This window comes from Dendropsophus ebraccatus, chromosome 12 (assembly GCF_027789765.1).
Source record: "Dendropsophus ebraccatus isolate aDenEbr1 chromosome 12, aDenEbr1.pat, whole genome shotgun sequence".
NCBI classification, from domain to species: domain Eukaryota; kingdom Metazoa; phylum Chordata; class Amphibia; order Anura; family Hylidae; genus Dendropsophus; species Dendropsophus ebraccatus.
The window spans coordinates 2,671,817-2,699,765 of NC_091465.1; the positions used below are offsets into that span (position 1 = coordinate 2,671,817).

The 27,949-nt window shown below is 53.2% G+C and overlaps 1 protein-coding gene across 1 annotated transcript in view; it reads right to left on the bottom strand.

Annotated features, from left to right (window-relative positions):
• Positions 1 to 27,949, bottom strand: part of CEP104 (centrosomal protein 104) — a 90,155-nt gene that overhangs the window by 40,606 nt on the left and 21,600 nt on the right. Inside the window, exons 6-15 of the mRNA XM_069949030.1 lie at positions 27,675 to 27,751; positions 20,881 to 21,049; positions 19,172 to 19,327; positions 15,554 to 15,808; positions 14,987 to 15,190; positions 14,744 to 14,911; positions 8,361 to 8,534; positions 4,334 to 4,510; positions 3,335 to 3,541; positions 2,566 to 2,682 (exon numbers count right to left, since the gene is read on the bottom strand). Of these exons, the coding sequence (XP_069805131.1) occupies positions 2,566 to 2,682; positions 3,335 to 3,541; positions 4,334 to 4,510; positions 8,361 to 8,534; positions 14,744 to 14,911; positions 14,987 to 15,190; positions 15,554 to 15,808; positions 19,172 to 19,327; positions 20,881 to 21,049; positions 27,675 to 27,751 (1,704 nt within the window). The remainder of the gene's footprint in view (positions 1 to 2,565; positions 2,683 to 3,334; positions 3,542 to 4,333; positions 4,511 to 8,360; positions 8,535 to 14,743; positions 14,912 to 14,986; positions 15,191 to 15,553; positions 15,809 to 19,171; positions 19,328 to 20,880; positions 21,050 to 27,674; positions 27,752 to 27,949) is intronic.

The window sequence follows — 27,949 nt, forward strand, 5'->3', positions numbered from 1 at the left end:
TGCCCCCGGTCTCTCCTCCTGGTACAGGTCTATTATAGTGTATAACGCTCCCGGTCTCCTCCTGGTACAGGTCTATTATAGTGTATAACGCTCCCGGTCTCTCCTCCCTGTACAGGTCTATTATAGTGTATAACGCTCCCGGTCTCTCTCTCCCTGTACAGGTCTATTATAGTGTATAACGCTCCTAGTCTCTCCTCCCTGTACAGGTCTATTATAGTGTATAACGCTCCCGGTCTCTCTCTCCCTGTACAGGTCTATTATAGTGTATAACGCTCCCAGTCTCCTCCATGTACAGGTCTATTATAGTATATAACGCTCCCAGTCTCCTCCTGGTACAGGTCTATTATAGTGTATAACACTCCCGGTCTCTCCTCCCTGTACAGGTCTATTATAGTGTATAACGCTCCCGGTCTCTCCTCCTGGTACAGGTCTATTATAGTGTATAACGCTCCCGGTCTCCTCCCTGTACAGGTCTATTATAGTGTATAACGCTCCCGGTCTCCTCCTGGTACAGGTCTATTATAGTGTATAATGCTCCCGGTCTCCTCCTGGTACAGGTCTATTATAGTGTATAACGCTCCTGGTCTCTACTCCCTGTACAGGTCTATTATAGTGTATAACACTCCCGGTCTCTCCTCCCTGTACAGGTCTATTATAGTGTATAACGCTCCCGGTCTCCTCCCTGTACAGGTCTATTATAGTGTATAACGCTCCCGGTCTCCTCCTGGTACAGGTCTATTATAGTGTATAATGCCCCCGGTCTCTCCTCCTGGTACAGGTCTATTATAGTGTATAACGCTCCCGGTCTCCTCCTGGTACAGGTCTATTATAGTGTATAACGCTCCCGGTCTCCTCCTGGTACAGGTCTATTATAGTGTATAATGCTCCCGGTCTCTCCCTGTACAGGTCTATTATAGTGTATAACGCTCCCGGTCTCTCCTCCTGGTACAGGTCTATTATAGTGTATAACGCCCCCGGTCTCTCCCTGTACAGGTCTATTATAGTGTATAACGCTCCCGGTCTCCTCCTGGTACAGGTCTATTATAGTGTATAACGCTCCCGGTCTCTCCCTGTACAGGTCTATTATAGTGTATAATGCTCCCAGTCTCCCCCTGTACAGGTCTATTATAATGTATAATGCTCCCGGTCTCCTCCCTGTACAGGTCTATTATAGTGTATAACGCTCCCGGTCTCCTCCCTGTACAGGTCTATTATAGTGTATAACGCTCCTGGTCTCTACTCCCTGTACAGGTCTATTATAGTGTATAACGCTCCCGGTCTCCTCCCTGTACAGGTCTATTATAGTGTATAACGCTCCCGGTCTCTGCTCCTGGTACAGGTCTATTATAGTGTATAACGCTCCCGGTCTCCTCCTAGTACAGGTCTATTATAGTGTATAACGCTCCCGGTCTCCTCCCTGTACAGGTCTATTATAGTGTATAACGCTCCCAGTCTCCTCCATGTACAGGTCTATTATAGTGTATAACGCTCCCAGTCTCCTCCTGGTACAGGTCTATTATAGTGTATAACGCTCCCGGTCTCCTCCCTGTACAGGTCTATTATAGTGTATAACGCTCCCGGTCTCTCCTCCTGGTACAGGTCTATTATAGTGTATAACGCTCCCGGTCTCCTCCCTGTACAGGTCTATTATAGTGTATAACGCTCCCGGTCTCCTCCTGGTACAGGTCTATTATAGTGTATAACGCTCCTGGTCTCCTCCTGGTACAGGTCTATTATAGTGTATAACGCTCCCGGTCTCCTCCTGGTACAGGTCTATTATAGTGTATAACGCTCCCGCTCTCTCCTCCCTGTACAGGTCTATTATAGTGTATAACGCCCCCGGTCTCCTCCTGGTACAGGTCTATTATAGTGTATAACGCTCCCGGTCTCTCCTCCCTGTACAGGTCTATTATAGTGTATAACGCTCCCGGTCTCCTCCTGGTACAGGTCTATTATAGTGTATAACGCTCCCGGTCTCCTCCTGGTACAGGTCTATTATAGTGTATAACGCTCCCGGTCTCTCCTCCCAGTACAGGTCTATTATAGTGTATAACGCTCCCGGTCTCCTCCCTGTACAGGTCTATTATAGTGTATAACGCTCCCGGTCTCCTCCTGGTACAGGTCTATTATAGTGTATAACGCTCCCGGTCTCTCCTCCCTGTACAGGTCTATTATAGTGTATAACGCTCCCGGTCTCCTCCTGGTACAGGTCTATTATAGTGTATAACGCTCCCGGTCTCTCCTCCCTGTACAGGTCTATTATAGTGTATAACGCTCCCGGTCTCTCCGCCCTGTACAGGTCTATTATAGTGTATAACGCTCCCGGTCTCCTCCTGGTACAGGTCTATTATAGTGTATAACGCTCCCAGTCTCCTCCCTGTACAGGTCTATTATAGTGTATAACGCTCCCGGTCTCCTCCTAGTACAGGTCTATTATAGTGTATAACGCTCCCCGTCTCCTCCTGGTACAGGTCTATTATATTGTATAACACTCCCGGCCCTCCTCCTGGTATCATAGTCTATAAGTGATATACAGTAAGACACAATATACATTAAGACACGTACCCTGCCAGCTTGGACCTCAGACTGCATCTCCTTTAGGGCGGCCAGCTGTTCCTGCAGGGCTCGGATCTCCTCCTTCTTCCGCCGCTCCGCTTCCTCTGCAGTCACTTTCTTCTGCGCCTGAGGAAGACATTAATGTTATCAATATAATATAAATACACACCGGGCCTGGAGCCGGCCACATGACCACACACCGGGCCTGGAGCCGGCCACATGACCACACACCGGGCCTGGAGCCGGCCACATGACCACACACCGGGCCTGGAGCCGGCCACATGACCACACACCGGGCCTGGAGCTAGTCACATGACCTCACACCGGGCCTGGAGCCGGCCACGTGACCACACACCGGGCCTGGAGCCGGCCACGTGACCACACACCGGGCCTGGAGCCGGCCACATGACCACACACCGGGCCTGGAGCCGGCCACATGACCACACACCGGGCCTGGAGCCGGCCACGTGACCACACACCGGGCGTGGAGCCTGTCACGTGACCACACATCGGGCCTGGAGCCTGTCATGTGACCACACACCGGGCCTGGAGCCTGTCATGTGACCACACACCGGGCCTGGAGCCTGTCATGTGACCACACACCGGGCCTGGAGCCTGTCACGTGACCACACACCGGGCCTGGAGCCAGCCACGTGACCACACACTGGGCCTGGAGCCTATCATGTGACCACACACCGGGCCTGGAGCCGGCCACATGACCAGACACCGGGCCTGGAGCCAGTCACATGACCATACACATGCTAAACAAGTAGCATACCTTAAGCTCAGATTCTGTGGGTCTGCCATCAATTTTGGAGAATCCATCAAAGAGGGTTTTATAGAGAAGGTTCTTGCGTATGACGGCGTCATCTGTCGGCATGTGCTCCAGGACCTGGGCCCGATTTTGCTGGTACAGGTAAAGTATAATCCGCACCGCCCGCTCACGCACTTCTGCAGTTGTGTAATCCAGGGCGCCTAAAGCAAACTAACAAAATAACATAATACAGCAGGAAGATTAGTAACATGGCCTAAATGCCAAGCGGCAGCTGCAAGAGGAGGGGGGCTAGAGGGGAGGATGGGCCCAGGCGGGAGCCTAGAGGGGAGGACGGGCCCAGGCGGGAGCTGCAAGAGGAGGGGGGCCCAGGCGGGAGCCTAGAGGGGAGGACGGGCCCAGGCGGGAGCCTAGAGGGAAGGACGGGCCCAGGCGGGAGCCTAGAGGGGAGGACGGGCCCAGGTGGGAGCCTAGAGGAGAGGACGGGCCCAGGCGGGAACCTAGAGGAGAGGACGGGCCCAGGCGGGAGCTGCAAGAGGAGGGGGGCCCAGGCGGGAGCCTAGAGGGGAGGACGGGCCCAGGCGGGAGCCTAGAGGGGAGGACGGGAGCCTAGAGGGGAGGACGGGCCCAGGCGGGAGCCTAGAGGGGAGGACGGGCCCAGGCGGGAGCCTAGAGGGGAGGATGGGCCCAGCCCTAGACGTTACGGTACGTTTAAGCCCTGAGTGACAGAGCACCTCGTCTCTCCCACCTCACAGATGCTGTGGTCACTATGGTCTCTGGCATCGAAGGGGCAGAGTTTTTTGCCTCTCATGAATATCCAGGACTACTGAGCATGTGCACAATGTAGAGGACTACGTATTACCTCTGTTTCTGAGGAGGAGATCTCTGGCTCAGCAGTGATCCATCCTCCTGTTCAGCTTCTCTGTCACTAGTCTTCCACCATTAGACCGGACACCATAAACCCACTGACATGATGAGAAGGTCCCTGGGTGACCGGGTCATTACCTTCATGACATTGTCGGGGGTGAAGCCGGAGGCGTCGGTGCCCATCTCCTTCACCAGGTTCTCCACCAGCTCCATTTGGCTCAGGGCCAGTCTGGTCGGCAGCGTCCCCTTCAATGGCTGCAGCAGGTGTGGCGGGATGATCTGCAGGGGCTTCACCTCCTTGAACATGGCCATCTCCTGCGGGACACACAGACGTTACTGCCATCTACAGGTGATGAGCAGGGACATCCCAGAATGCACTGTGTTCATCCAGAATAGCAGCAATAAGTCACTGTAGGTGTTTGGGGGAGAAGACTGGCCTCTATTCCCTCTATGGAGCTGAGCTGCAATACCCCATACCACATACCCTGCCACGTCCCCATGTCTATGAATGGATGCTGCGTTCTGGCTTAGGGCGGCATCACCGCTTGTTCACATTACAACCAATTAGGGGAAACGCTTTGAACCTAAGGTGAAGCGTCTGGCTGACAGACTGTGCTGGGGTCTCGCGTCTGACCGGCACAATCGGGGTCTGTCCTGACTTTCCAGGGTATGATTAGCAATCCCTTGTACCGGAGCCAAAATCTGCCGCTTAATCCCGTAGCTGGGGGGGGAATCGGTTGGGGGATGAGCGGGGGGTGGGGGGTGGACGAGCAGGGTGTGGGGCTGGGGCTAGGGGGGCTAAGCAGGAGGGATGAGCAGGGGGCCGCAGCACTCACAGGACGCCCAGTAACTCTGCAGACACGGCCGCGCCGGGAGGAAACGTCTGTCCAGGCTGGGAGCGCAGTAAATAACAGAGCTCCACTGTTCCCTGGATGTAGCAGAGCCGCCTGGGCTCACCCCTCAACAAGGAGAGTATTGTTCCCCCTACACCCCCCCGGGATTCGGCTTCTATAACACGATTACTATTTACATTGCAGCTTTCACCAGGTATAACAGGCCGCACCGCACAGACGTTACAGATGCTGATCTGCTGATCCGTCACTGCGCAGCAATCACACAACTACACCAGACTCATCTACATGGTATAACAGATGTAAGCCACTCAGAGTCCGCGGAAAGCTGTGTGAGGGACTGTTCACTCTGTGTCAGGAGGTATATACCCCACCCATAGGGGGTCACACTGTGTCAGGAGGTATATACCTCACCCATAGGGGGTCACACTGTGTCAGGAGGTATATACCTCACCCATAGGGGGTCACACTGTGTCAGGAGGTATATACCCTACCTATAGGGGGGGGGGGGGGGGGTCACACTGTGTCAGGAGGTATATACCCCACCAATAGGGGGGGGGGGGGGGGTCACACTGTGTCAGGAGGTATATACCCCACCTATAGGGGGGGGGGGGGGGTCACACTGTGTCAGGAGGTATATACCCTACCCATAGGGGGTCACACTGTGTCAGGAGGTATATACCCCACCCATAGGGGGTCACACTGTGTCAGGAGGTATATACCCAACCCATAGGGGGTCACACGTGTCAGGAGGTATATACCCCACCCATAGGGGGGGGTCACACTGTGTCAGGAGGTATATACCCCACCTATAGGGGGGGGGGGGGGTCACACTGTGTCAGGAGGTATATACCCCACCCATAGGGGGTCACACTGTGTCAGGAGGTATATACCCCACCCATAGGGGGTCACACTGTGTCAGGAGGTATATACCCCCACCCATAGGGGGTCACACTGTGTCAGGAGGTATATACCCTACCCATAGGGGGTCACACTGTGTCAGGAGGTATATACCCCACCCATAGGGGGTCACACTGTGTCAGGAGGTATATAACCCACCCATAGGGGGTCACACTGTGTCAGGAGGTATATACCCCACCTATAGGGGGGGGGGGGTCACACTGTGTCAGGAGGTATATACCCTACCCATAGGGGGTCACACTGTGTCAGGAGGTATATACCCCACCCATAGGGGGTCACACTGTGTCAGGAGGTATATACCCCACCCATAGGGGGTCACACTGTGTCAGGAGGTATATACCCCACCCATAGGGGGTCACACGTGTCAGGAGGTATATACCCCACCCATAGGGGGTCACACTGTGTCAGGAGGTATATACCCCACCCATAGGGGGGGTCACACTGTGTCAGGAGGTATATACCCTACCCATAGGGGGTCACACTGTGTCAGGAGGTACGGTCTCTCTGCTGTCACCAACAGAGGAACCACAGGGCTGTAAGCTGCTGCACATCGCTATTCAGGGCAGGCTCCTGGTCCCCCCCCAGGTACATAGAGGGCAGGCTCCTGGTCCCCCCCCCCAGGTACGTAGAGGGCAGGCTCCTGGTCCCCCCCCAGGTACATAGAGGGCAGGCTCCTGGTCCCCCCCAGGTACATAGAGGGCAGGCTCCTGGTCCCCCCCCAGGTACATAGAGGGCAGGCTCCTGGTCCCCCCCAGGTACATAGAGGGCAGGCTCCTGGTCCCCCCCCAGGTACATAGAGGGCAGGCTCCTGGTCGCCCCCCCCAGGTACATAGAGGGCAGGCTCCTGGTCCCCCCCCCCAGGTACGTAGAGGGCAGGCTCCTGGTCCCCCCCCCAGGTACATAGCAAGCTCCTGGTCCCCCCCCCCCCCCCAGGTACATAGCAAGCTCCTGGTCCCCCCCCCCCCCCAGGTACATAGCAAGCTCCTGGTCCCCCCCCCCCCCCCCAGGTACATAGAGGGCAGGCTCCTGGTCCCCCCCCCCCCCAGGTACATAGAGGGCAGGCTCCTGGTCCCCCCCAGGTACATAGAGGGCAGGCTCCTGGTCCCCCCCCAGGTACATAGAGGGCAGGCTCCTGGTCCCCCCCCCCCAGGTACATAGCAAGCTCCTGGTCCCCCCCCCAGGTACATAGAGGGCAGGCTCCTGGTCCCCCCCACCAGGTACATAGAGGGCAGGCTCCTGGTCCCCCCCCCCCCAGGTACATAGAGGGCAGGCTCCTGGTCCCCCCCCCAGGTACATAGAGGGCAGGCTCCTGGTCCCCCCCACCAGGTACATAGAGGGCAGGCTCCTGGTCCTCCCCCCCCAGGTACATAGAGGGCAGGCTCCTGGTCCCCCCCCCCCCCAGGTACATAGAGGGCAGGCTCCTGGTCCCCCCCCCAGGTACATAGAGGGCAGGCTCCTGGTCCCCCCCACCAGGTACATAGAGGGCAGGCTCCTGGTCCCCCCCCCCCCCCCAGGTACATAGAGGGCAGGCTCCTGGTCCCCCCCAGGTACATAGAGGGCAGGCTCCTGGTCCCCCCCACCAGGTACATAGAGGGCAGGCTCCTGGTCCCCCCCCCCCAGGTACATAGAGGGCAGGCTCCTGGTCCCCCCCAGGTACATAGAGGGCAGGCTCCTGGTCCCCCCCCCAGGTACATAGAGGGCAGGCTCCTGGTCCCCCCCCAGGTACATAGAGGGCAGGCTCCTGGTCCCCCCCACCAGGTACATAGAGGGCAGGCTCCTGGTCCCCCCCCAGGTACATAGAGGGCAGGCTCCTGGTCCCCCCCCCCCCAGGTACATAGAGGGCAGGCTCCTGGTGCCCCCCCAAGTACATAAAGGGCAGGCTCCTGGTCCCCCCCCAGGTACAGTACAATCTTATATATAGTACAGTATCTTTGTTATATTACAAACATCTATAGCTTTATGAAAGAAATACAGCCCGGTGATGGGAACGGACAATGGCCGGACACCTACACAGCCCGGTGATGGGAATGGACAATGGCCGGACACCTACACAGCCCGGTGATGGGAATGGACAATGGCCGGACACCTACACAGCCCGGTGATGGGAACGGACAGTGGCCGGACACCTACACAGCCCCGTGATGCGAACGGACAATGGCCGGACACCTGCACAGCCCAGTGATGGGAACGGACAATGGCCGGACACTTGCACAGCCCAGTGATGGGAACGGACAATGGCCGGACACTTGCACAGCCCAGTGATGGGAACGGACAATGGCCGGACACCTACACAGCCCAGTGATGGGAACGGACAATGGCCGGACACCTACACAGCCCGGTGATGGGAACGGACAATGGCCGGACACCTGCACAGCACTTTGTTATTCTGGTACCTGGATAAAGTTGGAGGCCATCACTCTGTGCCGCGTGGCGGTGTCACCGGTTCTGGTCAGCAGGTCGGGCAGCGTCTTCTCCACGCAGTGCGCCGTTTCCCCTTTGCCCAGCTTGTGTTTAGGAATATAATGGGTGATGATCATCTTCAGAAGCCGCAGAGAAGCCTGGAAAACCTGATGGAAGGGAAGACACCATGAGCGATATAAGAGCGGGATACAGCTCCATATACTACACCAGGACACAGCTCCGTATACTACACCAGGATACACCTCCGTATACTACACCAGGATACACCTCCGTATACTACACCAGGATACACCTCCATATACTACACCAGGACACAGCTCCATATACTACACCAGGACACAGCTCCGTATACTACACCAGGATACACCTCCGTATACTACACCAGGATACACCTCCTTATACTACACCAGGATACACCTCCGTATACTACACCAGGATACACCTCCGTATACTACACCAGGATACACCTCCGTATACTACACCAGGATACACCTCCGTATACTACACCAGGATACACCTCCGTATACTACACCAGGATACACCTCCGTATACTACACCAGGATACACCTCCGTATACTACACCAGGACACACTCCGTATAACACAGTGGGATCCACCTCCGTATACTACAGCGGGATCCACCTCCGTATACTACAGCAAGGTCCACCTCCGTATACTACAGCGGGATCCACCTCCGTATACTACAGTGGGATACATCTCAGTATACTACAGCGGGATTCACCTCCGTATACTACAGTGGGATACATCTCAGTATACTACAGTGATATAAGAGTGTAATGGTGCGTTTACACAGGCAGATTTATCTGACAGATTTTTGAAGCCACAGCCAGGAACAGACCATAGACAGGGAACGGGTCATAAAAGAAAGACTGAGATTTCTCCTCTTTTAAAATTCATTCCTGGTTTTGGCTTCCAAAACGCACCATAACACAATGCATCCTCCCTGCACCAGGTGTAACACAATGCATCCTCCCTGCACCAGGTGTAACACAATGCATCCTCCCTGCCCCAGGTGTAACACATCCTCCCTGCACCAGGTGTAACACAATGCACCCTCCCTGCACCAGGTGTAATACAATGCATCATCCCTGCACCAGGTGTAACACATCCTCCCTGCACCAGGTGTAACACAATGCACCCTCCCTGCACCAGGTGTAATACAATGCATCATCCCTGCACCAGGTGTAACACATCCTCCCTGCACCAGGTGTAACACAATGCACCCTCCCTGTACCAGGTGTAACACATCCTCCCTGCACCAGGTGTAACACAATGCATCCTCCCTGCACAAGGTGTAACACAATGCACCCTCCCTGCACCAGGTGTAACACAATGCATCCTCCCTGCACCAGGTGTAACACAATGCACCCTCCCTGCACCAGGTGTAACACAATGCATCCTCCCTGCACCAGGTGTAACACAATGCATCCTCCCTGCACCAGGTGTAACACAATGCATCCTCCCTGCACCAGGTGTAACACAATGCATCCTCCCTGCACCAGGTGTAACACAATGCATCCTCCCTGCACCAGGTGTAACACATCCTCCCTGCACCAGGTGTAACACAATGCATCCTCCCTGCACCAGGTGTAACACAATGCACCCTCCCTGCCACAGGTGTAACACAATGCACCCTCCCTGCACCAGGTGTAACACATCCTCCCTGCACCAGGTGTAACACAATGCATCCTCCCTGCACCAGGTGTAACACAATGCATCCTCCCTGCACCAGGTGTGACACAATGCATCCTCCCTGCACCAGGTGTAACACAATGCATCCTCCCTGCACCAGGTGTAACACAATGCATCCTCCCTGCACCAGGTGTAACACAATGCACCCTCCCTGCACCAGGTGTAACACAATGCACCCTCCCTGCACCAGGTGTAACACAATGCATCCTCCCTGCACCAGGTGTGACACAATGCATCCTCCCTGCACCAGGTGTAACACAATGCATCCTCCCTGCACCAGGTGTAACACAATGCATCCTCCCTGCACCAGGTGTAACACAATGCATCCTCCCTGCACCAGGTGTAACACAATGCATCCTCCCTGCACCAGGTGTAACACAATGCATCCTCCCTGCACCAGGTGTAACACAATGCATCCTCCCTGCACCAGGTGTAACACAATGCATCCTCCCTGCACCAGGTGTAACACAATGCATCCTCCCTGCACCAGGTGTAACACATCGTCCTTGCTCAGAATGTTCCTTTAAGGGTACAAACACACACACCGTATACGCAGCAGGTTTGATGGTGCAGATTTGATTCTGTGTTCAGTTATTCAGATCTAATCTGCTGCGTATCTGCTTTGTATCGCAGCAGTAAATACGCTGCGTATACGGTGTGTGTGTGTTTTTACCCTAAAGGGGTTATCCAGTGCTGCAAAAACACGGCAACTTTCTTTTAGAGACAACACAACTCTTGTCTCCAGTTCAGGTGCGGTTTGCAATTAAGCTCCATTTACTTCAATGGAACTGAGCAGCAAAACCCCACCCAAGCTGGAGACAAGAGTGGGGCTGTCTCTGGAAGAAAGTGGCCATGTTTTTGTAGCGCTGGATAACCCCTTTAATGGCAGTAATACTGTGCTGTGTGATCATGGACGTTCAGCTATATGAAGCCAGTAACACGCTGTGGCGGTAGTATTAGGCTTAACTGTACCTTGTTACACTATGAGATGCCAGGACGAGGCGCCAGTTCTGGAGGCAGCACCACACACAATGAAATACTCTGCTAGTTCCAGTGATCTGACCCCCAGGGGTTTGGGAGGAACTCAACAAATGGTCACCACATCCAAGGGGCTAAATAATAGTTTCCACATAAAAGAGAAATCTGCATCACTTGTGTAACTTTTGTGTTTCTACAGCTGAACAAGTGAGGAGGAGGATGTCTGCTTCTCTTACACAGAACAAGAATCCTTCTCCTCCTCCAAGGACCCATCCTCCTCCTCCGAGGTCCCATCATCCTCATCCTTCTCAGAGTGCCATCCTCCTCCTCCGTGTGCTCATCATCCTCCTCCCCCTCTGTGTACTCATCATCCTCCTCTGCCTCCTTGTGCCCATCCTCCTCCTCCCCCTCCAGGCACCTATACAAGCCTGTATACTGTGCACAATGCTGTGTCACCTAATAGTGGCCACCCTCCCCCTCCTGCAGACAGAGCGCTGTTGGTGCCTGGAGGAGTACAGGGATCCTATACAGGTTTCCTCTCAGGAACAGTGTGAATCATCAGTCAGACGGGCTCACTTGCAGGCCAGAGCCCAGGCTCTCCCCCTACTGCACATAGCACATGCTAAGCCCCGACCCCATCCGGGGGGGGGGGGGGGGGGCTTCTGACATAGATACCAGCTGATCACCAGGCCGACTTCTGACATAGATACCAGCTGATCACCAGGCCGCCTTCTGACATAGATACCAGCTGATCACCAGGCCGGCAGCTTCTGAGATAGATACCAGCTGATCACCAGGCCGGCAGCTTCTGACATAGATACCAGCTGATCACCAGGCCGACTTCTGACATAGATACCAGCTGATCACCAGGCCGACTTCTGACATAGATACCAGCTGATCACCAGGCCGCCTTCTGACATAGATACCAGCTGATCACCAGGCCGGCAGCTTCTGACATAGATACCAGCTGATCACCAGGCCGCCTTCTGACATAGATACCAGCTGATCACCAGGCCGCCTTCTGAGATAGATACCAGCTGATCACCAGGCCGGCAGCTTCTGACATAGATACCAGCTGATCACCAGGCCGCCTTCTGACATAGATACCAGCTGATCACCAGGCCGCCTTCTGAGATAGATGCCAGCTGATCACCAGGCCGCCTTCTGACATAGATACCAGCTGATCACCAGGCCGGCAGCTTCTGACATAGATACCAGCTGATCACCAGGCCGGCAGCTTCTGACATAGATACCAGCTGATCACCAGGCCGGCAGCTTCTGACATAGATACCAGCTGATCACCAAGCCGCCTTCTGAGATAGATGCCAGCTGATCACCAGGCCGGCAGCTTCTGACATAGATACCAGCTGATCACCAGGCCGCCTTCTGACATAGATACCAGCTGATCACCAGGCCGCCTTCTGAGATAGATGCCAGCTGATCACCAGGCCGCCTTCTGACATAGATACCAGCTGATCACCAGGCCGGCAGCTTCTGACATAGATACCAGCTGATCACCAGGCCGCCTTCTGAGGTGAGGGGGGGGGGGGGGGTCTTATTTGGACGACCCCCTTATTTTTGTATTCAACCAAGTGCAGAAATTTGTTGCTTCCCCTTGTGGGGGAAATTGGGGGAGTGGCTTATTTTGTTGGGGGAGTGACTTATTTTTGAGCTCCTCCTGGTGGTGGCTGCAGGTAGTAGGATTACAGGGGATCTGGATCAGTGTATCAGAAATATAGAGCTACAATCAATAAAGAGAAATGATCAGAAAAATTATTCAGCCCCAAACTATTAACCTAAAAAGAACATGATGGTAAAACGTGCGATTCCCTTTAAGAAGCTAAATAAAGTCTCCTATATGTTCGGAGGAATCACTTCCCAAAAGCGTCTGTAACCAATTAAGATATCATCCCCACCAAAGCCTCGCGGCTCCCTCCGAGGGTGGTTCACTTTCCGCTAGCTGGTACATTACTCATAGAAACCATTGTCCCAGTCCTGCGAAGAGCAGCGGAGCCCGGAGAGCGCAGGAAATGATGCGTCCGGGCATCTTAGAGCCCTTTGTGTAACCTGGGGGGGATGACACGGCTGGGAGTCGCTGAAGAGACGCTATGGGGCTGCCGATCCCGGCTTCACTATGGCAGCGACATGGAATAACAATGCCCAGATCCAGAATGTATTATTCTAATTAGTCATCGGGACTCATTAAAGTATCCGGCGGCGGCGACCTGGAACGGAGCGGTGTCCAAAGGATAGAGAGACATTACCGAACGTTCTGCTTAGTACCCCATGACATACTAAGGTTCCCCTAGGAGAGGTAGTAGATCTGCGATGTGTATCGGGGTGACTGTATACACTATATATATTATACACAGAGCCCCCAGCGTTAGGGGGGGGTGGCTGTATACACTATACACAGCGCCCCAGTGTTAGGGGGGGGGGGGGGGGCGGCTGTATACACAGAGCCCCCAGCGTTGGGGAAGGGGGGGGGGGCGCGCGGGTTGTATACACTATATACATTATACACAGCGCCCCAATGTTGGGGGGGTGGGGGGGGGGGGGGCGGCTGTATACACTATATACATTATACACAGAGCCCCCGATGTTGGGGGGGGGGGGGGGGGGGCGGCTGTATACACTATATACATTATACACAGAGCCCCCAGCGTTGGGGAAGGGGGGGGGGGCGCGCGCGGGCTGTATACACTATATACATTATACACAGCGCCCCAGTGTTGGGGGGGGGGGAGCTGTATACACTATATACATTACACACAGAGCCCCCAGTGTTGGGGGGGGGGCGGCTGTATACACTATATACATTATACACAGAGCCTCCAGCGTTGGGGGGGGGGGGGGGGGGGGGATAATAACCTCTCAGCTCGTTTTCCCGATTGGTCGCTCTCTGAACGCTCAGGCCCTGGCTGATAACCTCAGCTCGTTTTCCCGATTGGTCGCTCTCTGAACGCTCAGGCCCTGGCTGATAACCTCGCAGCTCGTTCTCCTGATTGGTCGCTCTCTGAACGCTCAGGCCCTGGCTGGTCGCTCTCTGAACGCTCAGGCCCTGGCTGATAACCTCGCAGCTCGTTCTCCCGATTGGTCGCTCTCTGAACGCTCAGGCCCTGGCTGATAACCTCTCAGCTCGTTTTCCCGATTGGTCGCTCTCTGAACGCTCAGGCCTTGGCTGATAACCTCAGCTCGTTTTCCCGATTGGTCGCTCTCTGAACGCTCAGGCCCTGGCTGATAACCTCAGCTCGTTTTCCCGATTGGTCGCTCTCTGAACGCTCAGGCCCTGGCTGATAACCTCGCAGCTCGTTCTCCCGATTGGTCGCTCTCTGAACGCTCAGGCCCTGGCTGATAACCTCAGCTCGTTTTCCCGATTGGTCGCTCTCTGAACGCTCAGGCCCTGGCTGATAACCTCGCAGCTCGTTCTCCCGATTGGTCGCTCTCTGAACGCTCAGGCCCTGGCTGATAACCTCAGCTCGTTTTCCCGATTGGTCGCTCTCTGAACGCTCAGGCCCTGGCTGATAACCTCTCAGCTCGTTCTCCCGATTGGTCGCTCTCTGAACGCTCAGGCCCTGGCTGATAACGTCTGAGGTCTCTGTGACATTATGATCCCCTCCATCATGTGAGCAGTGTGAATGGCGCTCAGGGCTGCGGTCCCTTACCGAGGATACTTTGTCTTTGACGGCTCTCCGGATCAGGAAGACTGCGGCCCTCAGCATGTTCTTCAGCTCGTCTTTGGAGGTGCTGGTGGGCACGTCGGACAGCTTCTTATACACGGCCACTAAGGCGTCTTCTCGGTACGACCACGTCTTAGAATAAGCTCCGGCCACCTATGACACAGCAAACAATCACAGCAGCTCTCCTGACAGATCTCGCCAGATAATTCACCACATGCCGATTCTTACCAGAGCTTCACCGAACACTTCAATGGCAAATCCGGCTTCTCTCAAAGCTTTCTCGGTCAGAGGCTCCGGCTCCCCGGTGATCCGGCTTCTTGGGGTGTCCCCGACAATGTCCTCGCTTATGTCTGGCTCCAGGTAAGTGAAGGAGTCGTCTTTCTGCTTGCGCTGAGCCGGGAGGGGCCGCTCATCATAGGGTAAGGCATCGACCTGGAAATAAACAGGAGACTAAGCAGAACAGGTTTCATCAGGAGAAATATCTTGGTCTCCGTCCTCCATGCATAAGACGCATGAGACACCTGCAGAGCCGGCCACCAGCAGTGAGGAGAGAAGAGTCTAGCTGAGCACTTCTCCCTGCTCGTTATAACAATCAGCTGGGGGCTAAGCACCAATCAAAACCCTCTATGTCTCTCATCGGTCAGGATGGTTTCTGAATCACTCTTTCCTGATCCAGTGGAAATTAATAAGCCTGATGTAGGGGGGACGGGTTCTATTACTGGGTATTATGGAGATTTTAGGGCTCTCTGTGACCTCAGGGACCGCCCCCCTGACTCCTGACACTATAACTCTTACATTGATCCCTGGTAGCGTTGCGGCTGGAGTCGGGGCTGGAGGAGGAGGAGATGGAGATCGGTTCTGGGGCGCCGGTTTAGGAGACAGGACTTTTGGCTGTTTTTCTGGCGCCGTTTGCCGTTCCTTTTTGTTTTTCTTTTCTGTACTTCTCTCCTTGTCCGGCTGCGGGGAGGCAGCTCCTCTGTGCTGCTGTGGGGGCTTTGGGCTGGACGGGTGATCCAGAGGTTCCAGAGACGGCTCAGGGGCTCTACGGATCTGAGGACAATGAGAAACAATGAGATCCTGAATATGAAGGAACCAAATATACAGCAAATATACAGAAAGACACACGCAGGGGGTCCCCCTCCTCTACCAGACACACAGAGGGGGTCCCCCTCCTCTACCAGACACACAGAGGGGGTCCCCCTCCTCTACCAGACACACAGAGGGGGTCCCCCTCCTCTACCAGACACACAGAAGGGGTCCCCCTCCTCTACCAGACACACGCAGGGGGTCCCCCTCCTCTACCAGACACACGCAGGGGGTCCCCCTCCTCTACCAGACACACAGAGGGGGTCCCCCTCCTCTACCAGACACACAGAGGGGGTCCCCCTCCTCTACCAGACACACGCAGGGGGTCCCCCTCCTCTACCAGACACACAGAGGGGGTCCCCCTCCTCTACCAGACACACAGAGGGGGTCCCCCTCCTCTACCAGACACACAGAGGGGGTCCCCCTCCTCTACCAGACACACAGAGGGGGTCCCCCTCCTCTACCAGACACACAGAGGGGGTCCCCCTCCTCTACCAGACACACAGAGGGGGTCCCCCTCCTCTACCAGACACACAGAGGGGGTCCCCCTCCTCTACCAGACACACAGAGGGGGTCCCCCTCCTCTACCAGACACACAGAGGGGGTCCCCCTCCTCTACCAGACACACAGAGGGGGTCCCCCTCCTCTACCAGACACATGCACAGCAACTAAAAGAATAGCGAGTGCAGCTCTGGAGTAAATAATACAGGATAAGTAATTCATTTCTAGGGTGGGTTCACACACACACACACACACACACACACACACACACACACACACCGATTGGCTGAGCACTGGGAGCCCCTGAAGTAAACCGGAGCAGGGACCCTGTAGGATATAAGGATATGTACCCGGGCAAACAATCTTGCTGTATGGAATCTCACTGAAGTGACTGGGAAGGTATCGGCAGCGGATCCAGTATGTGTGACCCCCCCCCCACTAATGTGTCCTATATATACATACAGATACAGCTATATACATACATAGCTACAGCCTGAATACCCCTCCTCCTTCTGGCACAGTATATACAGCTCCTTCTTCTGGCACAGTATATATACAGCCTGTATACAGCTCATCCTTCTGGCCCAGTATATACACAGCCTGTATACAGCTCCTCCTTCTGGCACAGTATATATACAGCCTGTATACACCTCCTCCTTCTGGCACAGTATATATACAGCTCATCCTTCTGGCCCAGTATATACACAGCCTGTATACAGCTCCTCCTTCTGGCACAGTATATATACAGCCTGTATACACCTCCTCCTTCTGGCACAGTATATATAGCTCCTCCTTCTGGCACAGTATATATACAGCCTGTATACACCTCCTCCTTCTGGCACAGTATATACAGCTCCTCCTTCTGGCACAGTATATATACAGCCTGTATACAGCTCCTCCTTCTGGCCCAGTATATATACAGCCTGTATACACCTCCTCCTTCTGGCACAGTATATATACAGCCTGTATACAGCTCCTCCTTCTGGCCCAGTATATATACAGCCTGTATACACCTCCTCCTTCTGGCACAGTATATATACAGCTCCTCTTTCTGGCACAGTATATATACAGCCTGTATACAGCTCATCCTTCTGGCCCAGTATATACACAGCCTGTATAAAGCTCTGGCCCAGTATATACACAGCCTGTATACAGCTCTGGCACAGTATATACACAGCCTGTATACAGCTCTGGCACAGTATATACACAGCCTGTATACATCTCTGGCACAGTATATACACAGCCTGTATACAGCTCTGGCACAGTATATACACAGCCTGTATACAGCTCTGGCACAGTATATACACAGCCTGTATACAGCTCTGGCACAGTATATACACAGCCTGTATACATCTCTGGCACAGTATATAAACAGCCTGTATACAGCTCTGGCACAGTATATACACAGCCTGTATACAGCTCTGGCACAGTATATACAGCTCATCAGACACAACATTCGGTCGCCCTGACGCCATAACCTCTATCCTTGCTCTCCTGTTCCCTCCAGGTATGAGCAGCGCGCAGGACGTCAGCCGCCAGGGCGTTCCTTCTCTCCTCGTGTGTGAATGAATGGGAGCACCGCGTACACGAGTCAGTACACCGCGTACACCGAGCACCGCGTACACCTCAGTCACTGAGCAGAAAGGTCACCGCGTAATAACAAGCAGCTGGGACGGTGCACGGCCGAACATCAGCCTATATTATTCTGATAAGGGGCTGTCTGCTCTTAAAGGGGCCAACCACGACGATACCTGGCATCTCCTGATGTGTGGGTGGCCCAGGGGCTGGATGTAATGAGTTGTCTTTGGCTATCAGGGCATGCTGGGAGTTGTAGTGATGAGGCATAGATGTTTTCCTATTACTTTCTAATCTCTATTAGAGATCAGGCAGCTCCGGGGGTCCGGCTGCCACCATAGAACAGCGGCATGCAGCGGCAGCTCCGGGGGTCCGGCCTCACAAGGTCAGGTGTTATCGTTTCATCCTTCCTCACCTGTCATTAAAATGTTATTAGGAGAAAGTGATCTGTGGCCGGGGGGGGGGGGGGATATCAGACTATTGGTTACATATAGAGAATGAACAATCATCAATGAGCAGAAACAATGGAGCATTGAGACGGTGAAGACGCCTGAATCACCCCTCACAGGGGCCCATCACATGGAGGGTGGGCGAGCGTACTGAATGATGCCACATATAACAGACTGGCCCCACCCACTGGACTCCAGAGCAAGAGCAGAGAGTTACAGAATCTTTTCCCTCCCCATCTGTCCTGCTCTATAACATGAGGTTCCCCTTTGAGCACCAGTTCACATGGTGATTAGCCCGCACCTACCAGGGCAATGTCCAGCAGGTCAGGCACCTACCAGGGCAATGTCCAGCAGGTCAGGCACCTATCAGGACAATGTCCAGCAGGTCATGGAGTTCGGCACCTACCAGGGCAATGTCCATCAGGTCAGGCACCTACCAGGGCAATGTCCAGCAGGTCAGGCACCTACCAGGGCAATGTCCAGCAGGTCATGGAGTTCGGCACCTACCAGGGCAATGTCCATCAGGTCAGGCACCTACCAGGGCAATGTCCAGCAGGTCAGGCACCTACCAGGGCAATGTCCAGCAGGTCAGGCACCTACCAGGGCAATGTCCAGCAGGTCATGGAGTTCGGCACCTACCAGGGCAATGTCCAGCAGGTCAGGCACCTACCAGGGCAATGTCCAGCAGGTCAGGCACCTACCAGGGCAATGTCCAGCAGGTCAGGCACCTACCAGGGCAATGTCCAGCAGGTCAGGCACCTATCAGGACAATGTCCAGCAGGTCATGGAGTTCAGCACCTACCAGGGCAATGTCCAACAGGTCATGGAGCTCCAGCTGCTGGTAAACCTTCTGCCGATACTCTTCCATCTGCTGTTTCTTCTGTTTGGCCAGGTCATAGTCCTCCTTCTCCACAGCGCAGCGTTTCTCCACCTCATAGCGCCCAAGACGTTCCCCGACCTAAATGAAGATTTTTGATGTGGTGATTCACACTGGTGATAGCTGTACATAGGAGCAATGAAAATCTTCTGTGTGTCTCCACAGTACGTGATGGGCGCAGAGCAAGCATACGGAGCATGCGCGTCGGACGCAGAGCAAGCATACGGAGCATGCGCGTCGGACGCAGAGCAAGCATACGGAGCATGCGCGTCGGACGCAGAGCAAGCATACGGAGCATGCGCGTCGGACGCAGAGCAAGCATACGGAGCATGCGCGTCGGACGCAGAGCAAGCATACGGAGCATGCGCGTCGGACGCAGAGCAAGCATACGGAGCATGCGCGTCGGACGCAGAGCAAGCATACGGAGCATGCGCGTCGGACGCAGAGCAAGCATACAGAGCATGCGCGTCGGACGCAGAGCAAGCATACGGAGCATGCGCGTCGGACGCAGAGCAAGCATACGGAGCATGCGCGTCGGACGCAGAGCAAGCATACGGAGCATGCGCGTCGGACGCAGAGCAAGCATATAGACAGCATGCGACGGGTGCAGAGCAAGCATAAGGAGCGCGTGCGGCAGGTGCAGAGCAAGCATAAGGAGCGCGTGCGGCGGGTGCAGAGCAAGCATAAGGGGCGTGTGTGTGACAGGCACATCGCAAGCATAGGGAGCGCGTGCAGCGGGCGCAGAGCAAGCTTACATACCACGTGCGACGGGCGCACAGCAAGCACAGGGAGCGTGTGCGTCGAGGGCACAGCAAGCATACAGACCACTTGGGATGAGTATGCACAATGCAATCTCTGCTTCTATACAAAGTGGGAATCCATATTTTCTAGTGGATTTTGTAACATACAGAACACAGTTCTATACGGACAACATTACGGGCTAGTGCTGAGCCAAGATGCCGAACTGTTTGGGCTAAGCAATGTTCTCCAAGCCCCAACGCGGATTATTTGCCTCCCCATAGGCGGTATCAATGTTCTCCAGGACTCCCCGAGGTGCCATCCAGCTTCTGCAGCTGAGCATCCCATGCTAAGCATCCAGACCACCTCAGGATCCCGCTCAGCACTGCTATGGCCGTGTCTCTGCCTGGTGGTGCAGCAGTGGCGCTGTATTCCTGCTCCCATCCTGTCGGCATTACTCCTCACCTTCTGCAGATCGGCTATGGCCGTGTCTGCCTGGTGGTGCAGCAGTGGCACTGTATTCCTGCCCCCATACATCGGCATTACTCCTCACCTTCTGCAGATCGGCTATGGCCGTGTCTCTGCCTGGTGGCGCTGCGGCACTGTATTCCTGCTCCCATCCTGTCGGCATTACTCCTCACCTTCTGCAGATCGGCTATGGCCGTGTCTCTGCGGCACTGTATTCCTGCTCCCATACATTAGCATTACTCCTCACCTTCTGCAGATCAGCTATGGCCGTGTCTCTGCCTGGTGGCGCTGCGGCACTGTATTCCTGCCCCCATACATCAGCATTACTCCTCACCTTCTGCAGATCGGCTATGGCCGTGTCTGCCTGGTGGTGCAGCAGCGGCAGTGGCGCTGTATTCCTGCTCCCATACATCGGCATTACTCCTCACCTTCTGCAGATCAGCAATGGCCTGCTTCAGCTTCTTGGCGTAGTCGTAGTGCTCATGGTGGACGGCCTCCTGCTTCTTCTCATCCAGCTTGCGGATAATTTGGGCCACTTCTGGATCCTGGTACATATCAAAGGCCAAATCATCCAGAGGGGAAATTGCGTCAGGTTTCCTGAAAGGTAACACAATAGGCTTAGGGTGCATGCACACTGCAGATTGGCGACTGATAACCTGTTGCGCATTCCGCAGCTCGCACCCGCTGGCGGACTGAGGCGGGCGCGTGCGTGCGTCTCCACCCGTGTCATAGACTCCATTCTATACACCAGCGGGGTCCGCCCTCCGTCCAAAGAATAAATAAGTTTGTTCTTTGGACAGACGACGGAATCTGCCCGTGCATAGAATGAAGTCTTTTTTTTTTTTATGTTCAAACATTTTATTGAGTTTTCATATAATATAACATTGGTACAGAAGAAAAGTATCAGTAGCTGTATAAATTCACGAATATACATAACTAATAAAACAAGGCTGACAACAATAACTAAATCTTACTGCACTTATACATAGAATGTAGATAGAAGATATATGGTGCTATTTATCATAACAACATAGAGTACAAAGCAAAGCAAAGCCTACAAGAATGGATCCAGGGTGCCGGCAGCCGACATCTTATAATACCAGGTGGTTGAGGTAAAGTGAGACATGATGGGACGTCTTTCTGCCTGCGAGAAGCCATGTGGTAGGAATGGTTTCCATTTCTTATAGAAGGAAGCTGTAATGGCCTCCTTATAGCGTACAGTGTCCAGCCTCTCCCAGTGTAAGGTTTCCTTTAGACCAATATGGTGGGTAGGCTAGGCTGTAGCCAATGGTTTAATAAACATGTAAGGGCTAGTAATAGGGTGAGATGTACCGCGGGGGGGGGGGGGGGGGGGGGGGGGGGGGGGGATAGGATGGTGCGACATGGGATCAGCCACAGGTCCAGGGTCACCATGGAATATATAAGTGATTGGATCTAGAGGAACTGTAAGCGACCACACGTCATGTATAAAGGATTTTACTAGGAGCCAATAGGATTGTACTGATTTACAAAGCCACAAACAATGGAAGAGGTCCGCCCGTGGCTCATCACATTTGGGACATTTTTTCAGATAATGTTCCAGAGACTAAGTAACAGAACGGTCTCAGGCGTATATCGCTTTATGGAGGATTCTGAAATGAAGTTCTCTTAGCTTTACACTTCAGAAAAGGAGGAGAAGACTTATTAATGGAAACCGAGCAGAGGAGGTGGTAGAGTTGTGATAGGGGTAAGGGTGTAGGTAGGGAAATACTAAGGCTATGGAATTGTCCAAGTTTTTCGGCGGATGCAATAGAGGAAACACGGTTCAGAATTAATTTTCTTATTCGGGTGTAATTTCTAAGTTGGTCTGAGGGCAGGTCGTATTTTACCTGGGTCTCAGGCCAAGGAAGAAATGTTCCATTTTCAAGGTCTAATAAGTGACCTAGATTGTGGATCTGTTTATGCTTCTACATAGAGAAGTCAGAGGGAATAGATCCTTGTGGAAAAGGGGAGGACTATAAAGTGAAGAACTTAGATAAGCGGAAAGGCAGATTGTATAATTTACATACATGTTTCCAGGACGCTATGGTGTCTCGGAGGAGGATTTTTGTTTCAGGAGAGGAGGTAGCTCAGAGATTATAGAATGTAAGAGAGCGGATAGGGACCAGGGACGGACCAGGGAGGATTCTAAGGTGGAGTTACAGAAATAGGAGGTCTCTGATGTGTCTGCACACGGCAGCTAGGTTATACAGACGTATGTTAGGTAACTTTGAGATTGTAGAATGTAAGAGAGCGGATAGGGACCAGGGACGGACCAGGGAGGATTCTAAGGTGGAGTTACAGAAATAGGAGGTGTGATGGAGCCAGTCTCTGATATGTCTGCACATGGCAGCTAGGTTATACAGACGTATATTAGGTAATTGGGCGCCACCCTTGATTGATGACATACATAAGGTATCATAGGCTATACGGGGGTGTTTAGATCTCCAGATTAAGTTAGTAAAGAGGGATCTGAGTTTTGTGACTTCTTTATGTGTAATGAGGAGAGGGATCATTTGCATTGGGTAGAGCAGTTTAGTGAAAGACATCATCTTAATTAATTGTATGCGTCCTAGAATAGATAGGGGAAGATCTTTCCATTTTTTTTATTTTCTATTTTTTTAAAGATAGGGAAGTAGTTAAGAATAGATAGAAGAGGAAGAGTGGCCAATCTTAATGCCTAGATAGGTGAGGTAATGTCTGGCCGCGGTGACTCCTTCAGGATAGTTGTCTTGGGCTAGATGTGAATGATTTGAAACATCGAAAAAAAGATTTAAAATTTTGGATGTTCTAAGAATATTAGAGTGTCATCAGCAAAACATAATACCTTTGCTTCCACATCTCCCACTCTAATACCATTGAATTCTGGAGAAGTTAGAAGATATTGGATAAGGGGTTCTAGTGCTAGATTAAATAAGAGGGGTGACATGGGGCAGCCCTGCCGTCTACCTTTATTAATGGGGAGGAAATCGGATGGTAAGCCAGGAGTGTGTATACGGGCTTTAGGGTGTCTGTAAATATTAGAGAGTGCGGAAAGGTCCCACAATACCGAAGCTGGTTAAGGCCATGTCCAACCATTCCCAACCAAGGTGGTCGAAAGCCTTCTCGGCGTCAATAGTGAGCAGGTGAATGAGTGGGGTGAAGTCTCTTACGGACGGCTTCTTGGACGGCCAATACGGTGCGTATATTTATTATAGCCGATCTGCCCTGGATGAATCCTGCCTGATGGATATCTATGATTTTGGGTAGAAAGGTAGCAAGGCGATCAGCCATTATTTTCGTCAGGATTTTCAGGTCTTGATTGATCAGAGATCGGGCGGTATGAGGCAGGGTTATGAGGGTCTTTGCCCGGTTTGTGTATGACTTTTACATAGGCTACATCACCGGAGGGAAGCATAGAGTTACCATTGATCATGAGGTGGAATAGAATGGAGTCTGTGACACAGGCGGAGACGCACGCACACACATGTCCCCTGTATGAATGGATTGCAATGCGTATATATATCACCCCTCCGTCCTCTATAGATATGACACAGTCGGTATAGGGCGGTATATATCCCCACTCCATCCATCCTCTATAGCAGGGGTACTCAACAACTTTTAGTGAGGGGCCACTTACCGGGGTCTATTGTCAGGTGAAGGTCCGAGCTGAACATCAGTAGGAAACGGGTTTTGTTACTTTGTCACAAACGTTCAACTATTTATATACAGAATTGCTGCTTATTAGCGGGAAAACTGGCATTTTTTTCTCTCTCACCAGGCCTTTGATATTAGGTACAAAGGGGGTGACTGCCCTGGTAGTATATAGCCCCCCTGTTGCTCCCCCAGTAGTGTATAGCCCCCCCTGTGCGCTCTCCCTCAGTAAGTATATAGCCCCCTGTTGCTCCCCCAGTAGTATATAGCCCCCCTGTGCGCTCTCCCCCTGTAGTATATAGCCCCCTGTGAGCTCCCCCCAGTAGTATATAGCCTCCCTGTGCGCTCTCCCCCTGTAGAATATAGCCCCCTGTGAGCTCCCCCAGTAGTATATAGCCTCCCTGTGCGCTCTCCCCCTGTAGTATATAGCCCTCTGTGCGCTGTCCCCCAGTAGTATATAGCCCCCTGTGAGCTCCCCCCAGTAGTATATAGCCCCCCTGTGCTCTCCCCCTGTAGTATATAGCCCCCTGTGAGCTCCCCCAGTAGTATATAGCCCCCGTGAGCTCCCCCCCAGTAGTATATAGCCCCCCTGTGAGCTCCCCCTGTAGTATATAGCCCCCTGTGAGCTCCCCCTGTAGTATATAGACCCCCCGTGCGCTGTCCCCCTGTAGTATATAGCCCCCTGTGAGCTCCCCCCAGTAGTATATAGCGCCCCTGTGCTCTCCCCCCCAGTAGTATATAGCCCCCTGTGAGGTCCCCCCCAGTAGTATATAGCCCCCTGTGAGGTCCCCCCTGTAGTATATAGCCCCCTGTGCGCTTTCCCCCAGTAGTATATAGCCCCCTCAGTAGTATATAGCCCCCTGTGAGGTCCCCCCTGTAGTATATAGCCCCCTGTGAGGTCCCCCCTGTAGTATATAGCCCCCCTCAGTAGTATATAGCCCCCTGTGAGGTCCCCCCTGTAGTATATAGCCCCCTGTGCGCTCCCCCCAGTAGTATATAGCCCCCTCAGTAGTATATAGCCCCCTGTGAGGTCCCCCTTGTAGTATATAGCCCCTGTGAGGTCCCCCCTGTAGTATATAGCCCCTGTGAGGTCCCCCCTGTAGTATATAACCCCCTGTGCGCTCCCCCCAGTAGTATATAGCCCCCTCAGTAGTATATAGCCCCCTGTGAGGACCCCCCTGTAGTATATAGCCCCCTGTGCGCTCCCCCCAGTAGTATATAGCCCCCTCTGTAGTATATAGCCCCCTGTGAGGTCCCCCCTGTAGTATATAGCCCCCTGTGCGCTCCCCCCAGTAGTATATAGCCCCCTCAGTAGTATATAGCCCCCTGTGAGGTCCCCCCTGTAGTATATAGTCCACCTGTGCGCTCTCCCCTTGTAGATGCCCCCCAGACAGAAAAAAAAATAACAAAAACAACTCACCTAGCACCTCGTTCCCCGCTGCGGCTGTCTTCTTCTCTTCCCGTCGGTCCGGCCCCCGGCTGATACGCGCTCTGTAGGGATGTCCCGGGGATTCCCCAGCAGGGCGCGCATCAGTGACCTCAGCGTATGCCGCCGGCCTGCACTTCCGGGAAGGACAGGCCGGCAGCGTACACTGAGGTCTGTGGTGCGCGCTCTGCTGGGGAATCCCCGGGACATCCCCAGAGAGCGCGTATCAGCCGGGGGCCGGACAGACACTGCCCCCAGCCCCACAGGCGTACTGGCATCTAAGGACAGTACGCCTATGGGGCGGGAGGCAGTGCGGTGGGGAGCGTGACGGACCGGATCCGGGGCGGTTAGGAGGTCTGACCAGGGGTCCGGACAGCTGGCCTCCGCGGTCCGGGTTCGGACCGCGGTCCGCCAGTTGAGGACCCCTGCTCTATAGATATCACACACAGCGAGTATAGGGCGGTATATATCACCCCTCCATCCATCCTCTATAGATGATATGACACAGTCAGTATAGGGCGGTATATATCACCCCTCCATCCTCTATAGATATGACACAGTCGGTATAGGGCGGTATATATCACCCCTCCATCCATCCTCTATAGATATCACACACAGTCAGTATAGGGCGGTATATATCACCCCTCCATCCATCCTCTATAGATATCACACACAGTCAGTATAGGGCGGTATATATCACCCCTCCATCCATCCTCTATACATATCACACACAGTCAGTATAGGGCAGTATATATATCACCCCTCCATCCATCCTCTATAGATATGACACAGTCAGTATAGGGCGGTATATATCACCCCTCCATCCATCCTCTATAGATATTACACACAGTCAGTATAGGGCAGTATATATCACCCCTCCATCCTCTATAGATATGAGACACAGTGAGTATATACTGTAACGGATTCATTCACACATTCAGGGTCCTATGAGAACTAATTTGGGACATAACCCTTCTTACTGCTGATCCCCACTCACATGAATGGAGCAAGCAGGGTGCACCAGAAGAACCAGCATGCCCAGTGGCATCATTACTACACTAGAGATGTGAGTGGATGAACCAGATGGACCAGCATGTCCAGCAGCATCATGTAAGGGGGTTGGATGAAGAGAAGACGGCGGGAAGTGGTTTACTCTAATCTCCCCACAGAGTCAGCTCAGTCACCGACCATTCTCAGGGTCACTGCTCCCCCTGGTGGATTTCCCAGTAAGCTGCACCTCTATGCTGATTATATACTGTACTGTATATTCATATATAGCACTAACATAGAGTGCAGTGCTGTACAGAGATGTCACTGCTCCCCCTGGTGGATGGTTCTGCACCTCTATGCTGATTATATACTGTACTGTATATTCATATATAGCACCAACATAGAGTGCAGCGCTGTACAGAAATGTCACTGCTCCCCCTGGTGGATGGTTCTGCACCTCTATGCTGATTATATACTGTATTGTATATTCATATATAGCACCAACATAGAGTGCAGCGCTGTAGATCCCCCTGGTGGATGGTTCTGCACCTCTATGCTGATTATATACTGTACTGTATATTCATATATAGCACCAACATAGAGTGCAGCGCTGTACAGAGATGTCACTGCTCCCCCTGGTGGATGGTTCTGCACCTCTATGCTGATTATATACTGTACTGTATATTCATATATAGCACCAACATAGAGTGCAGCGCTGTACAGAGATGTCACTGCTCCCCTGGTGGATGGTTCTGCACCTCTATGCTGATTATATACTGTACTGTATATTCATATATAGCACCAACATAGAGTGCAGCGCTGTACAGAGATGTCACTGCTCCCCCTGGTGGATGGTTCTGCACCTCTATGCTGATTATATACTGTACTGTATATTCATATATAGCACCAACATAGAGTGCAGCGCTGTACAGAGATGTCACTGCTCCCCCTGGTGGATGGTTCTGCACCTCTATGCTGATTATATACTGTACTGTATATTCATATATAGCACCAACATAGAGTGCAGTGCTGTACAGAGATGTCATCCCTCCCATCAGTCACTGCTCCCCCCGGAGCACACAGGGTAATACCCCCCCTCAGAGGGTCATTCGGGCCCATTCACAGGATATTTCTGGAATGGTTTTCACTTCTTACCCAGTATAGGACGTATCCATGGCCGCTTCCTCCAGGCTGCTCCCCAGGTACTGATCAATGAGTTTATCTCTTGTCGGCTGCCAATGAGTAAAGAGTCAGTGATCAGTAGAGACTGTGCATTCACTTCTACTACAATAGAGCACTCCTATAGGAGAAGGTATATCTATCTATTTATCTCTCTATCTATCTATCTAGAGAGAGAGAGAGAGAGAGAGAGAGAGAGAGAGAGAGAGAGAGAGAGAGAGAGAGAGAGGGAGAGGGGGGGGAGATTACCA